The following is a 17693-nucleotide window of genomic DNA, read 5'->3' on the forward strand; positions in this document are numbered from 1 at the left end:
TCAGATTTACCAGCACATGGTCCATTAATCTTCTATATCTTGGCGATGCAAGTGCTCATATAAATCCAAATAAATATTGTGTGAGTACCCACATCCACCATCCACTCAGATAGTGTGTTCCAGATTTCAGCTACTTTTGGGATAAAAAAAACTCTTCCTTTTCTCTCTTTCACTTCTTATCCTAAACCCATGCCCTCTAATTTTAGACACCACTGGTTTGAGTGAAGGTTTCCTGCTATATATACTATCCATGCCCTTAATAATTTTGAACACATTTTTCAGATAACCCACTCAACCTACTCCACTCCAAGAAAAACAAACCCAGCCTATTCAATCTTTCCTCATAATTGAAATGCTTAATTCCACGGAAGACCATAGCAAATCTACTCTGTAGCCTCCCAGGTGCAATCATGTACAATTATGGTGCACATAGTCTGGTAATGGCCTAACCATTATTGTATAAAGTTGCAATACAGGGTATAATCTCCTAGCTCATATATTCCATACCCATCTGAGTACAGGCAGTATCCAATATGCCTTCTTTAACATTTTATCTGTCTCCCATGTATATTCAAGGCTCTTCATTTTAAGTCTTTTTGGAACCGTCCATTTGAACAAGTTACTGCATTTGTAGGAAAATCTTTCTGTATCCAATGCTCAAATTAAAGCAAAAAATATCTCCTTGAGCTTAACTTAATCAATAAAATATTGGAATTTTCAGACTTTGAGAAAAAAAATTGGTACCCACATGCAAAGGACTGACAATTAAAGTTTTCATTCACCCTTGGGAGCAGCACGGATTCACAAAAGAGAACGAGAGATAGATTATGCTGCAGGGCAAGGATGCCGCAAATGGTGGCTGAAAAATTCTTATTGTCTTGCATCCCACATGATTTGTTTCAACTGACTGAATTTTCAATCATATATACACATACATGCATACTGTATATAAAGAGCAACTACTTACTAATGGGGAGGGGGAAATTACCGGTAAATAAAATCCAGAAAAGGTAGAAGCAAAAAATTGAAAACTAAATTTAACCATGTCAAACTTTTAGTAATTTTCTTCTTTGCAATAATAAAAGATGTTCCAGATAAAAAGCAAAACTACAAAATATTTATCACTTTAGGAGTGATAAATAACAACTTAATTTGCTTGCTTACAAATTTTTCTGGAAATCATGTAATTTTTTTTCCCCTCAAACATAGGGATCTGTTCTCAAAATGTGTCATCACAATATACTTTTGGATTATCAGACTAATCACTATTAAATTAAGTAGTGCAAAGGAGTGAGATCGTGCCATTTATTATTTAATACAGTTCTTTATTCATAGCTTACAGGTAGTAAGCAGTATGCTTTCATTGCTAGGCCGAGGCTGTAAATCAAAGAGGCAGGGTTTATGGGATGTGTCAATTACTCTTCTTTGTTCAATTAGTAATGAGGCTTAATATTTGCTGCTCAGGCAGCTGGATGGAAGGAAAGCCCTTAGGTAAAATTAAAAGTACTAAAAGCTCCAGGGAAAGCCATACTTTAAGAGAATAAGAAGACAATCTCCATATTACATTAAGTTCTGTTTTCGAGGTACTGAGTGTCATGTTCCTTTATTTATAACTGCAGAAACCATGCTCCATGCACAATAGATCTATTCAAAGAACCACTGTTGAAAAGACAGTGTTGTGAGATCACTGTGTCTGTTGAAAAGGTATTTGTGATTCTAAGGGCTTAAGATATACGGATGGAAATATTCTATCATGATCTCTTTCTCTCAATTATTTTCACCTCTGCAAGTCTCAATTAGAAATGCTAAAACGGATGAGCACACAATGACCTGCTGGTTCATCAAACCTGTCCTATACAGTTCACCTCAGGCCCTTCCCCACCCACCTATCCCTGCAACTTTGCCACCTAGATCCATCTTCCAAACTGAGGTCAATGCCAGTTTGATTGTGCTTAAGACGTTCAAACGTAAATTAGATTCATGCAACAGAGAAAAGAGAATAAAGATATATGCTGGTGATCTGAGATAGGGTTAGGGGTTAGAATATAGTCAGCATCCAAGGAGGGAAAAGGGCTGTGAAAGTTTTAGATCAGGACTTTTTTCAAGACTATGTTGGGAAGGGAGATACCAAGACTAAAAAAGTGGGGAGAAGGGTTATGGAGAAATAAATTGCTCCTACAAGGGACTTCTAAAGACATAAAAATATCACCTAAGCATTCAATAAGATGAGTGGTCATTATTTAGCTCAAAAAAATTCAGAGCCCATAAGAATGCAGGCAGTTTCAATAACTACGCTTCAAATAGACTTTAACATCACACAAAATGTAAATTATGGGAAAAACACTTTCATTACAATACGGTAGGACATTCATCTGAGTGGTATTGCAGTACCACCGCAATGAGGCAGCCAATATCTTTTGGGTAGAACTTTGAATGTTGGCTCCTTTTACAGTCTCTTTATCATTGGAGTGTAGTGATGTTATCCCTTGTGTCCTGGCCAAATTAATCACTAAATCAATATCACTATGTGGTGACAATCATCTTGATCTTCTTGTGAACTTGCTGAGCTCAAGTTGGCTTCTTTCCTATTTTGCAAGAGTGACCACGTTACTATACAGTGTTTTGGTATGTTCAATGGTCCTGAAAGTAAAAGTCTTTGAATATCCTTACGCACATGAAATGGCAATTCCTTTATTCTGTCTCTGGAAAGTTTTGATTGAATGAGTTTTCTTTTGTAGAATTGGATGAAAAAGTATTCTCTCATTAATTTTGTGGGACGCTGTGAACTACCTAACTCTTTGGACTTTTATGATCTTTATGTTCGCATCAGTAATGGTAAATCCTAATTCCCTGCAAAACTGGCAAATTGCTTCTGTTGCTGCCCCTACCTTGCTAATTGAAAAAAAAAGTTCGGCCTATGGACCAGCTTCACATGACCTCAATTGATGAATGTAACCTCGCACATCAACTCACACAAAGCACTGACATTACATTCCAATTTCTAGGCCTTAGTTTTTGAAAATAAAATGCTGCCTAATCTCTTGACCTGTAGCAGAAAAAGAAATTAAAAAAATACACCACACAAATACTATTTTTACCAAGTTTATAAACTTTGATTTGCATTAGAACTTTATAATCATTATCCCACAATATTCTAATCCTGCTTCTAAGAAAGTGCTATATTTTTGGACCTGAGTTTCATTCTGGGCTTAATTTCAAATGCATACAAAGTTACATGAATTCCTTAGCATACATCATTCTTATTACCTCCAGGTACATCTTGATATGATTTTTTTTCCCCAATCTAGTTATTGGGACAACTCACATGGGACAAAGGAAAAAAAAAAAGGAATTTAAAAAGTGATATATTTGAATAAAGTTCAAAATTATAATAAAGTCACAAGGATAGGTGAATGTTAGAGTATGTGAGCAAGTGTGTGCACAGATGCAAGTTGGGGTCTGAATTTGGACAGAAGGCACATTGATAGGGAATAGTCTCGAATCTAGATTACATCTGGCATGCTGTTACCTCTCTTGAAAACACAATCCAATTGACCACTGAAAAGCTGAAACAAATTGATTGCAATGCTGATGTCCATCACATTGATAATTATTTTTAAAAGTAACATGATGCTTAATATAAAACTGCATAAGATAAAAATTAGATACAGGATTCAAACTGTTGAATTACAGCTAGCTTTTCTAAACTGCACATAAGTCAAGCCTGCAAATCTCTTTTGGCCCAGAAAGAATAATATATAAAAGAAACTACAGATGTCCCTCCTCACTCAGAGCACTTCTCAAAGAATACAAGTTGATGTACAACTGAAGTCAAATTCAACTGCAAACTATGCAACATTACTAAGCTTTCACAAGGAACCAGTTTTTAAAAATGAATTAATTTTATGTGAATCAGGTATCCAATATCAATTTGGGAAAGTGATTGGTGAAAAACACTTCATTGCAGTATTAATGGGAACAAATTGGTTCAAGTTTCTTGACTTATTTTTCTGGCATTTTCAGTGACTACTTGAAGAGCCATGTGATAAAGTGCCACTTAAAATGGAAGAAAAATGAGTTCCAAAGTGGATGGAGAAAAATTAAGGCTTTCTAAATAAAATTGGTTCTGAATATAATTTGATCCCTTCAGTAAATCTGCAAAACATTACAAATGTAATTCATCTATTAAATAATTATTCAGTGATGGACTCCTCCAATTAAAAATTTTGGTTATAGATGGATAAGGAAAGAGTTATGAAAAAGAATTATACCAGGAATAAATTGTTGGGACATAATCCTTGACATTATTGAAACTTCCTTTCTATTTTAATGGAAGGGTTATCTCCTACATTAGATAAAAGAATTTTGAGCAAAAATTATGATCAATTCTCAATAGTCCCATCATTATAATATCTTATTCTGAGGGAGTCTCATTCCTTGTCAGAATTAAACAGTGAACTTACTTTACAAACTAAGAATGGTCTTGTATCATCATCCACAGAATCAAGAGCTGTCATTTTCTCAAATTAAACACTACATTCTACTCCTGGCCATGCCTAACAGTAATTTCCCTCGAAGCTTCAGTTTTGAAACCCCTGGAACTCAAAAATTTTAACATCAGATCATAAAACAAAATTGTTTCTGATCAGAATTACGACACACTTTGCATTTCTCTTAAACATGTTGTCTGTCCTCATAAAGATCAAAATGAATTTAAAAAATCAAATAAATTTGTCAATAATGTCACAGAGTATGAGAGAAATCTGGTCATATTAAAAATGAGTGAACAGAATTATATTAGCATAACCATACATAATGTTCTTTAAAATATTCCTCAATGTAAGATTTGAACTTGTATATTTATCGAACCAAGTGTTTACAGAGATTCCATATGGGTTTTAATTTTCACCCAAAACATTTATCCTTCAATATTAAACAGCAGGTTACAGTATTATTATAAAATCCAGTATGCAAAAAGCCTTTAAATAGTTCTTACCTACAGTACATTAATCTTGAAGTACTATTTTAAGACTTATAATAACCAGGCAGGGAGATTGTAGACCAATAAAAGTGGCTGTCAAATGACCTTTTTTTCTGCTCTGCAGACCATGGATGAATTGAATCCTTAAATAAATGAATGGACAGATTAAAAGATAAATGAATCAGCTGGAGAAACAATAAAAAGGGTCTCTGGTATCTTTCAGACAACTAAAACTAAACTGCTCTTAAGAAAAGCACCATCTCATTGAGCTGGTCTAAGTAGGCAATATATCAACATCTACACAGTACCTCCCTTTTAAAACGACAGAGCTGACTTTCTGGGCCTACATTTATATCTGTTAAAACTCAGTTTTAAATCAGAATCCAATTCTGGATTATTTCAACCTTGATCATGTCTAGAAAAATCACTTTTCCAAGTGACGACAACATTGACAGTATACAAACGCTGCCAATTGTGCATGCAAAATTGCCCGGATTCATTAATTTATATTTATACAACTTTAAAGTTTGGTGTATTTGTTCAGCAACACTAAACTCTCTCAGGCAAAACTAAAATTTTTCAGTGCCTCAATATATTTAAAACAAATTGTTATTTGTTACAAATCTCTCTGCCTGGTTATTAAAAGCATCAAATAAAGGACTTCAGCATTAGTATATTCTGGATTAGAACTATGCAAAAAAACTTAGTTTTATAAGTATTTGCATTCACTGCACCATATTTAATGATCAATATTGTGAGAGTTCAAATTTAAATGGAATCTTTGATTTTAAAAGATGTAATTTCATCACTGAAATGACAAGTAATTTTCATTTAACTTATCAGGGCAACCTAAGGAGTAACACATATTGATAATACAGATGAAATTGCTGAAGATTTCTTTCAGTTTGACAAAATTTCTCTGGTATTTTGACAAACATATTTTATCTTTAGAAGGAGATAAAATTTGTTGGAGAAAAATGTACTTAGCAAATTACAGAATAATATCACAGATCACTGGTCAGAAACATTTCTGGTTGGAACTATGATCATATTTTATATGATCTGTGATATTATTCTGTAATTTGCTAAGTACATTCCTGGTACCAAAGTCTTTGGCTTCTGTGGTTTGGAGAGTTTGTGGTAAAGTACAGTTACATAATTGAAATTTGAAAGATGTAGTCCTTCTTTAAATCAGCTACTGGATATTCAAACCTACAGATTGGTTTGAATTTATGCTTACATATTAATCTACTCATTAAACAATATTGCTTTGTCAAAGTATGATATTACTGAGATTTTGGTTCCATAGGGAACTATTATTGAGTTATCATATAAAACTGCACAATACAAATAATTTAACAAATTCTGTTCACAGAATGGAAAACAAGTGTAACCTGTATGATTAAATTTAATTTACAAAGTCATGTCTACTAGAATTAAGATGAGTTTCCAATTTTATCCTCTTCATGATAGTTCTGAGTTGCGAGTAATTTAAGCCATGAAAGACAAAGGAAATTTGTTTTAGTTAGTTCTAGGAAAAACAGGAAGTAATAACATTTGGAAATTAGAATAAATAAATAAATATTGAATTCTTTGAATAGTGTTAAGAAAAGTGTGTTATTTTGTTATAAAAAGTCAAATATCATTATTCCCTCAGTGCTGGTCAAGAAGCTACAAACTCTAGGCCTCTGTACCCCACTCTGCAACTGGATCCTTGATTTTCTCATTGGAAGATCACAGTCAGTACATATTGGAAACAACATCTCCTCCTCACTGATTATCAACACAGGCACACCCCAAGGATGTGTACTTAGCCCACTGCTCTACTCATTATACGCCCACGACTCCAATGTAATCTACAAGTTTGCCGATGACACCACAGTTGTTGGCAGAATCACAAATGGCAATGAGGAAGTGTACTGGAGGGAGATAGATCAGCTCGTTAAATGGTGTAATGACAACAACCTTGCACTCAATGTTAGCAAGACCAAGGAGATGACTGTGGACTTTAGGCAGAAGTCAAGTGAACACGATCCAGTCCTCAACGAGGGATCAGTAGTGGAGAGGGTCAAGAACTTCAAATTCCTGGGTGTCAACATCTATAAGGATCTGACTTGGAGCCTCCACGTTGATGCAATCACAAAGAAGGCTTGCCAGCGGCTATACTTTGTGAGGTGTCTAAGGAGATTTGGTAGGTCACTGAACACTCTCGTAAACTTCTACAGGTGTATCACGGAGAGCATTCTGGCTGGTTGCATCAGAGGCGCCAACTCTCAGGACAAGAATAAACTCCAGAGGATTGTTAACTCAGCCTGCGACATCACAGGTACCAGACTTCACTCTATGAAGCCATCTACATGAGGCGGTGTCATAAAAAAGTAGCCTCTACCCTCAAAGACCCCCACTACCCAGGCCATGACCTCTCCACTCTGCTACCATCTGGGAAAAGGTAAGGAGCCTAAAGACATGCACTCATTGACACAAGGACAGCTTTTCCCCACTGCCATTAGATTCCCGAATAATCAATGAACCAAAGACACTGCCTTTCTTTTCTTGCACTATATGCTATTATTATTTTATTTTTATAGTAATGTCATAATATGTATGTTTGCTCTATAACACTGCCACAAAAGACCGAATTTTATAACTTGTTCATGACAATAAATCCTGATTCTGATAGATTTGACACAAAAAAATGCAATGTTTTCTGAAATTGAGGCCAGTAGTTATTTTGGAAAACAGACAGGCAATGTTTTAAAATGCAATAATATGTGTGCTTAAAGTAGTTTTGCATTTTGTAACAGGATCAGTTATGTGATTTGAATTCAAATCGAGAATAGATCCTCATCTATGACATAATGATGATCCCTCAGAGCTTGATTACCCATTGGAAATACCAGATGGGTAACTTTCTGGCTGAGACTAAAGATGGTATCCAGTAAAAAGCTATTGCTAAATGAGGAGAATCATGTGTTTCCACAAGACCTCATTAATAATTATGATTTTCAAACTTTGAGACAGTGCGTTACTGTAAAAATAAGCAGGCGATTTGTGCAAAATCAAATTTGTCCTATTTGTCCTTTGGCTTAGCAGGAAACTAGCAGAATTTGAGTCTTTCTAGCCCACACCTTTTATGAATATATAACTTCTCTACGGCTATAGTCTGGTCATCCTTGGTGACATAGCAATTTTTTTTTCCCTAGTTATACAGGCCCTTTGACTCAATTTGCCTTCAACCATTTGTAGTGTCATTAAATGTTTCTGCTAAAACTGGAATGTGCTGGTATTAAAGGGGAAGAGCTGAATGTTTCCATGCTGTAAACGGTTATATGGTTATATGGTTAAGCATTCAGATTTCAAAGATGACCTGTCTCTTTTGAATGTAACATCTTCGGGGCCTCAAATACACCATTAGTAAAAGAAGCTCAATTTTTCTGGCCCCTGGGACTCTCTTGAAGTTGGTAATGATATGATCAGATCCTCTAGAATGCAATGGGGGCATGAAAACTATTTATATATTTCAGCTAAGGAGCCATGGATGAGCAACTGTCTGAAAAAACTTGTATTATTTACAATGGCCTGAATGGTCTCCTTTTATATCTTAAATTTACAACAATGTTTCAATCGACATTAAAAATATTTTAATTATAATTTCTAAATTACAAACTCAAACTGGGTTGTTTTACATCAGAATTTTTAGTTCAAGATATTTTAATAAATATATGCATTGCAATCATTTTAACTAAAATATTATATCATACTGCATGAAATCCATCTTATTTTTCACTTGCATTTGTCACCCTCCTGTGGTAGTTTCCTTAACAATTAAATTCTGAAAGAGTTAAAGGTTTTGTAAATAATTCTGATTGCTGCAGAGGGGATATAGCTCTATGGGAAATGTGTATATTTGCATTATATAGCCCATCTTGCAATACATTCCCTCCCTTAAGAGAAATCACAATGAATCTATCAGAGGCTAGCAGGCTTGCTTCATTAGTCGGCAGAGATAAGAATCATCAGCTAGTCTGTATGATTTGTCTAATTAGCTGCAGTTCATTTGTCATTTTCATTTTCTTTGCACGATGCACAGCTGAATAATCGTTACCTTCATCAGTTGCTGAACAACGCAGCCCTTTCAAGCCATCACCATCACTGTTGTCACCTTATCCATTATAAAAATTGGGTTTCATTTAACCAGTGATTAAACATTACAGCTACACATTACTACAACCCAGGATAAGGAAGTTACGAATTACATAAGAAATGAGCCAACATTTATCTCTTTTTTTTACATGATGTTTTATTTTTTTCTTCTTCAGTGTGTAAACACATTGCCAATTTACCATTCTGAAATGACGATGTTGTTCTTTCTTCACATCCAATGTTTGTCTTTTGAAACATGTGACATGAAAGTAATGCTAGCGATTTCACTTGTCCTTGAGTTAATAGTTCATTAATAAATGCAGTTGCATAAAAAGCTTTTCCGAGTATTTATAAATCTGAAACATATTATTTTTGTTCACAAATGTAGGGCTTCTCACCAAAAATAATGAACGTCATAATATTTTTTCAAAATCAAAAGTAATTATCAACATATAAAAATATTTATGATGGACATGAATTTCTGGAAAACAGCTGTCACAGAAACATCAAGTTCTGTCTTGGTTTCCTCTTCTCCAGCTGTATGACAATGTAGTTGGGGGAAAAGGTGTGCTCCTATGGAATATTGGTTATCCATGTGCAATCTTTGTTGTATCAAGAACATAATTTAAATTTTCTATATTAAAGTAAAAGCTAAATAATACTCAACAAAATACTACATTGTATTACCTGAGAAATTAAAGTATTGTACTGACAATAGGTTTCAAAAATGTCCATACAGTGAATGATTTTGAAGTGCAAGAATGTTGTATTTAGTACGCAACTGAAATGAAACATTGCAAGAATTTTTGTAGGATATTTAAGGAAGAATTGTTGGACACGGCAACAACAGAACTTTTCACTTTTCTTTGAAAATTTACTTTAACAAGCAGACAACAAGTTAGTTTGACATCTCATTGAAAGAATAGAATCCAGATTCCCCATAACTCGACAGTAAGGAAATGTCAATTACTGAAATAGAAAATTAACCAGCACTACTAACAGCTGACAGAAAAAAAATTCAGAATGCGCCACACACTAAAACTAATCTGTCTGACAACTAATAAATATATTTATTTCTTTCCCTCTCTCCTCATGTCACCATAAATTGTCAACAGAAAGAGAAAACCTTGGACACTCCTGTGATAGTACAGATCTATCACCAATGTATATAGTGTATATAGTTATAGTATCTAGACTGTGCTTACAGCGATTGGCTGAGAGCTTAGCCACGCCTTCTGTCTGGGCCTTAAAGGGTTGTGTCCCTAGCCAGGTCGGATCATTCCGGACTGGTCGGCCACCTGTGAAGAGCTCCTGTCTTTTGCTAATAAAAGCCTTGGTTTGGATCAACAAGTCTTTGATTCTTTCGACGAGCTCTACAACTCCATACTGTGATTCCACAGCTATATGAGAGCACTTGATGTAGTGTACATCTTCTACTCAGTTCTCCTCTAACCAGCCTGATAAATGCAAGCAGAAATCACTTTGTCCCACTGATGAAAAGTACCATTTTATGACATTAGAATTTCAGAGATTTGTTATTGGAGCATTATTAAAGCAATGAATATTATTAAACCACACCATTTAAAGAGTTATAAAAAGATAAATCACTAAAATGTTAATCTTAGAAATGAGTCCTCATCTCTCAATTGAAACGAGGGTAACTACATTTACACAAGTCCATGCCATGCATTCCCATGTGAAGCACTGGTTGAGAATTATGTAGTGATTTGACAGGGCAGTTTCACTGCTTTATTTCTTTCTATAACCATTTAAAAAGCATACAATGGATTACAGTACAAGAACTCTCTGGTGCACAGACTGACATTGGGGAGGAGTAGGCACAGAAAAATGGCAGCACTGTTCGTATAGCAGTGAGCAAAACTCTGTTACAGCGCCAGCGACCAGGATTCGAATCCGGCGCTGTCTGATAGGAGTTTGTACATTCTCCCCGTGTCTGGGTGGGTTTCTTCCAGGTGCTCCAGTTTTCTCCCACCATTCAATTGGGTTTAATTGGGCAGAACGGGCTGTGGGCTGAAAGGGCCTGTTAGAGTACTGAACGTCTAAATAAATAAATAATGGGATAATATTTAGAAGTCAATGAGAAAGGTTAAGGGAGTTGGACCAATTGGAGCTCTTTTTAAGAATTACCACAGGCATAATGATTTGAATGTTTTGTCCTTTTTCAGTCCAAACATCTTCCAAATGTAGCTCCATCCTGCCATTGAGAGAATGTAGTTAAGAGCTGTAATGAAGGAATATGAGATACGGACTGTCGAGAAACATCAGACAAGCTCAAGCTGATAGCTGAAAATTCTTATATTTTCTGTGGGTTTCTAGCCGCTGGCCTCAAGTGGCATTGATGCAGGGAGTAAGATTTTTGTGCCTGTGTTCATGCACGTGCATGTACATATGTGCATGTACCAAGTCTGTAACGAGAAAGTCTGGTGCTCAATTGTTTTATATCACCTTGCCACAAAACCAAGGCCTTAATCTGCTAAATCTATGGAGTAGCTAGTGTGCCACAGTTTTTTGCACTACCGATATGTACAAATTCTGCTTGACCCACAGAAAAATGAATCTCACGGTGTTTGTGATGTGTATGTACTCTGGCAATAAATCTGAACGTTGAGCCTATCTTAAGAGAATTCATGCATGAAAGAATTCTTAAATTTTTAAAAAATTTTCATACTGTGAACCATATCAATCAAAATACATACAAACATTTCCCTCTTAAATATACATAGTGGCATTTTCTCCCCTTTTTTCCCCCTCTCCCTTCCCTCTCCCCTTCCCAACCCCCTCCAAACCCATTAAACGCTCAACATATACAATAAAACCACTAAACAATGTCATCACACAATGAAAATAAACAAGAAAATTGTGTCATCTACTTTTACACACTGGGTCAGTTCATTTCGTCTTCTTCACATTCTATCATTTTAGGGGGTGGAGGTCCGCGGTCGGCCCTCTCTGTTGTGTTCCATGTACGGTTCCCAAATTTGTTCGAATAATGTGACTTTATTTTTTAAATTATATGTTATTTTTTCCAATGGAATACATTTATTCATTTCTATGTACCATTGCTGTTCTCTCAGGCTCTCTTCTGATAGCTAAGGCTATCATAATAAATCTTTTTTGTGCTTCATCCAGTTTAAGGCCTAATTCTTTACTTCTTATATTACTTAGAAGAAAGATCTCTGGATTTTTTGGTATGTTGCTTTTTGTGATTTTATTTAATACCTGATTTAGATCTTCCAAAAACTTTTCCACTTTCTCACATGCCCAAATTGCATGTACTGTTGTTCCAGTTTCCTTCTTACAGCGGAAACATCTATCTGATAATGTTGGATCCCATTTATTTAACTTTTGGGGCATGATATATAACCTGTGTAACCAATTATACTGTATCATGCGTAACCTTGTGTTTATTATATTCTTCATAGTTCCAGAGCATAACTTTTCCCATATTTCATTTTTTATCTTTATGTTTAAATCTTTTTACCACTTTTGTTTAGGTTCTTTGCTTATTTCATCATTTTCCTTCTCTTGCAGCTTGATGTACATGTTCATTATAAATCTTTTTATTATTTGACTCCTTAAAATTGGAGTTAATGCAAGACCTCTTCATCCTCAGAGACATGAATAAAACACACTCTGCTGATCAGGATGAATTGAAGTTAGATATTTTTTCCTAAAATATACCTTATTCAAAATATACAGTCATCCATTCAGGACAATCATTATTTTCATTCATTGTACCAAATTATCAAGGCATGATGGTCACTAATATTTCTTTCCCAAACAAATATTTGAGAGACTGTTATGCAGGTCACAGTCCCTCAGTGCCCAATAGAAGCAAGACTATGTACTATGGTCTTTCTTTAAAGGGCATCAGTAGAGGCTGCACAGGGCTTTTGTATGCCCTCAACACTCTCTCCTCCTCCAAATGCTTACGTTCGCTAGAGCTTCACGAAACACTAAAATGATGTTTATAACAGAGTCAAGCCCACAAAGTCAGCCACTCTCGTCCATACACTACCAATTCTCCCTAGCTCAACTCAGTTTTGCCCTTACTTATTTAACTTGTTAAACTTATTATAATAGTCTTCTGCTCAAGAAATAAGCAATGTAAGAAATAAAAACTCCAAGCTGCTGTACATTTTGTCAAAGTTTAGTAAAAAGAAAACAAGTACTGTATATAAAGAACATTCAAGTATGTTTATTATAGTTAAATGAAATGTGAAGATACTGACATGACTTTCATATAGATTTTTATTTGATAAAAATATTTCTGCTTGGCCCAATTTTTTTCCCCCTAAATCTTGTTAGCTTGTTTGTTTTTTTTTTGACTACACAGTTTAATAAAAGTCCTTAAAAACATCTTGGCCTGCCTAAGATTCACAGCTGATTGGATACAAACCTTCAGCTCACCCTCGCAATTCTCCCAATTTCGACACAAAAACTTCCAAGAACATTAAAACCATCCCACTTCCTCCCCATGATTAGATTCCTTCACAATAAGGCCATTTAACTACAGCTAGTTTAGCCTGAGAGGGAGGAGGTGAGTAAGGGGAGGGTTTGTAAAGATCTTTTCTCAGCCTATGTATTTCTGTTTCAAGTTTGGATCCAAACAAGATCTTGAAGTTTCTGGTCACTCTCAAAGAATAAGCATTTTGCCTAAAAGTTGCAGAGATTTCTCATGCCAGCTTTCTTTCTCATCCAAGTCATGCCTTCTAATTATTTACCCTCTAATTTCAAATGGATGTACTGTGGGAACAACTTTAATACAACTATTTCTCCGCGAAATGCAAATTTGTGTCCTGTAAACAGTATAGCAAATTACCTATCCTATAAATGTAGACCCGGTTTTCCTTTCCAATGATAGCGGAATTGCCTTGGCTACTCTGTATTGACACTAATGTTGAATTTCATCCCATTTATTTAATATTATATAATACTGTTGATCAATTTTGACAAATATTGCTGATCAAGTTACACCTTAGCAGAAATGAATAAACATTGTATTTTATTTCAGTCAGGTACTGGATAAACTAATTGCTAATCCATTGAACAAAGAACGCTACAGCACAGAAAAAAGGCCATTTGGCCCCTCTAGTTTGTGATGACCACTATTCCACTAGTTCCACTGACCTGCTCCCACTCCATAACCTTCCAGACCTCTCCCATCTATGTATCCATCCAATCTATTCTTAAAATTCAAGATTGAGCCCACATTCACCGCATCAGATCGCAGTCCATTCCACATTCCCACCACTCTCTGAGTGAAGAACTTTCCCCTAATGTTCCCCCTAAACCTTTCCCCTTTCAGCTTAAAAATACGACCTCTTGTATTTTTCTCCCCCAATCTAAGTGGAGAAAGCCTATTTGCATCCACTCTGTCTATATCTCTCATAATCTTGTTAACGTCTATCAAATTTCCCCTCATTCTTCTTCACTCCAAGAAATAAAGTCCTAACCTATTTAATCTTTCCCTGTAACTCAAAATCTGAAGACCCAGCAACATTCTAGTAAATCTTCTATGCACTCTTTCTATCTTATTGATGCCTTTTCTGTACTTAGGTGACCAGAACTACACACAATATTCCAAATTTGGCCTCACCAATGTCTTAAACAACTTCAACATAACATCCCAACTCCTATACTCAATACTTTGATTTATAAGGATAAGATGCCAAAAGCTTTCTTTATAACTCTGTCTACCTGTGACGCCACCTTCAGGGAACAATGTATCTGTATTCCCAGATCTCTTTGCTCCTCCACACTCTTCAGTGCTCTACCATTTACTGTGTATGTCCTACCTTGGTTTGCCCTTCCAAAAAAAACAACTCACACTTGTCTGCATTAAAATCCATCTGTCATTTTTGGCCCATTCTCCCAGATGATCCAGATCCCTCTGCAAGCTTTGAAAATCTTCCACATTGTCCACACACCTCCTATCTTTGTGTCATCTGCAAACTTGCTGATCCAATTCAGCACGTTTTCATCCAGAACATTGATAAAGACAACAAATAACAATGGTCCCAACACAGATCCCTAAGGCACATCACTAGTCACAGGCCTCCAGTCTGAGAAGCAACCATCTACTACCACTCTCTGTTTTCTCCAATACAGCCAAGTGTGAATCCAGTTTACAACCTCTCCATGGATACCTAGTGTTATAACCTTCTGAACTAACCTCCCATGTGGGACTTTGTCAAAGGCTTTACTGAAGTCCATGTAGACAACATCCATAGCCTTTCTCTCACCTGCCTTCTTGGTAACCTCATTGAAAAATTCTACAAGATTTGTTAAATACAACCCACCATCCACAAAGCCATGCTAACTATCCTTAATCAGCCCATAGCTGTCAAATATCTATATATCCTATCTCTCAGAACTCCTTCCAGTAATTTACCTACTATGATGTCAGGCTCTCCACCCTATAATTACCTCATTTGTTTTTGGATCATTTTTTTTGAACAATGGGACAACATAAGCTATCTTCCAATCCTCCGCACCTTTTACCTGTGGCTAAGGACATTTTAAATATATTTGCCAGGGCACCAGCAATTTCTGTACTAGTCTCCATCAAGGTCCAAGGGAATAACATATCCGACCCTGGGGATTTATCTACCTTTATTCACTGTAAGGCAGCAAGCACCTCTTCCTCCTTAATCTCCATATGTTCCATGACACTTCTGTTTCTTTCCTTTCCTTCCTTATGCACGATGCAGTTTCCTGAGTAAATACTGATGCAAAAAAAAAACTGTTGAAGATCTCACCCATTACATGAGGCTCCACACATAGTTGACCACTCTGATCCTCTAGGGGACCAATTTTGTCCCTTATTATCCTTTTTCTCTTAATATACTTGCAGAAACCCTTTGTGTTTACCTTCACATTATCTGCCAAAGCAATCTCGTGTCTTCTTTTTGTGTTCTTGATTTCCTTCATGAGTATTTTCTTGCATTTTTTGTACTCTTCAAGAATAGCATTAGTTCCTTGTTGCCTATACTTGCTGTACACCTCCCTCTTCTTCCTCTTAACCAAACTGCCAATATCCCTTGAACCAAGGTTCACTATGCCTGTTAATGTTACCTTTAATTTTAACAGGAACATTCAAGCGCTGCACTTTCAAAATTTCTCCTTTGAAAGCCATCCATTTACTTAACACACCCTTGCCAGAAAACAACATATCCCAATCCACTCTTCCTAGATCCTTTTTCATTTCCACAAAATTTTCCTTCCTTCAATTTAGAATCTCCACATGAGGCCATACGTATCCTTTTCCATAATTAACATGAAGCTAATCACATTATGGTGATCTACACATACATCTGTCACCTGATCTGTCTTGTTCCCTAATAGGACATCAAGCACTGCATTCTCTCTCGTTGGTACCTCTATATATTGATTTAGGAATCTTTCCTGAACACATTTCACAAACTCCAATCCATCCAGCCCTTTCACAGTATTGGAGTCCCAGTCAATATTTGGAAAATTAAAATTTCCAACTATCACAATTTCCTGCTTCTTACATCAGTATGCTATCTCTCTACAGATTTTATCCTCCAATTCTCTCTGACTATTGGGTGGTCTATAATACAACCCTATCAGTGTGGTCACACCTTTCCTGTTCCTAATCTCGAACCATATGGCCTCTGTCAATAAACCCTTCTGGCTGTCCTGACTTCGTACAGCTGAGATATTTTCCCTGACTAGCAATGCCACACCTCCTCCTTTCATCCCTCCTCCTCTATCACGTCTGAAACAACAAAACCCCAGAATATTAAGATGCCAGTCCTGCCCCACCTGCAACCAAGTCTCACTAACAGCAATAATGCCATAATCCCACGTGTCAATCCATGCCCTCAGCTCATTATCCTTTCTAACAATACTTGCATTAAAATAATGCAACTGAAAATCCCTCAACTGAATGTTGATAAAGGATCCCAACCCAAAGAGTTGACTGACCATTTCCCTCCATTGATGCTGCTGGCCTGCTGAGTTTCTCCAGCTTCTCATTATTTACATGAAAAAATGAGAGCAGGAGTAGACAATTCTGCCTTTCCACCATTTAAAATTATCAATCTTTCCCCACATCAATTGAACTTTGAATCTAATGGCACTTCCCTGCATTCCCATCATAGGAAGTGCATCCTTTTGTAGGTAAGGAGACCAAATATACAGTTAAAGCAAGATATCCTTGTTCTTCAACTCAAATGTTCCTGTGATGACAGCTACTTTCAGCCGGTTTACTTTCACTGATTGATTTAGATGAATACCCAGGTTTCCTTGCAGATTAACACTACCCAAACTAATATTATTTAATGAGAATTCTGCTTTTATATCTGATTTTTTTTGTCGTTTATTCAATCCACTTGATGAGTAGACTGAAATCATAATATGGAATATTGTACATATTTAGTAAAGATACTTCATTATTTTTCAAGCCATCTAAATAACTTAAGTAGTGAAAACGTCATCAACTAACAATGTATTGTGCAATGTTTAAAGAAAATGGCTGAATTTCCAGGCCACACATCGAGATGTTACAGAAAAGAATCAA

At 36.0% G+C, this 17693-nt stretch overlaps 1 protein-coding gene across 12 annotated transcripts in view; it reads right to left on the reverse strand.

The window, feature by feature from the left end:
• Window positions 1–17693, reverse strand: part of LOC138763888 (ERI1 exoribonuclease 3-like) — a 453927-nt gene that overhangs the window by 155455 nt on the left and 280779 nt on the right. For 2 of the 12 annotated variants that reach the window (XM_069938823.1, XM_069938822.1), the window contains exon 8: window positions 15759–15873. The exons of the other annotated variants lie outside the window; for them this stretch is intronic. In XM_069938823.1, the coding sequence (XP_069794924.1) occupies window positions 15761–15873 (113 nt within the window). In that variant the 3' untranslated portion in view covers window positions 15759–15760. The remainder of the gene's footprint in view (window positions 1–15758; window positions 15874–17693) is intronic. 12 annotated transcript variants of the gene reach the window in all.

The sequence above is a fragment of the Narcine bancroftii genome, chromosome 5 (assembly GCF_036971445.1).
Source record: "Narcine bancroftii isolate sNarBan1 chromosome 5, sNarBan1.hap1, whole genome shotgun sequence".
Lineage (NCBI taxonomy): Eukaryota > Metazoa > Chordata > Chondrichthyes > Torpediniformes > Narcinidae > Narcine > Narcine bancroftii.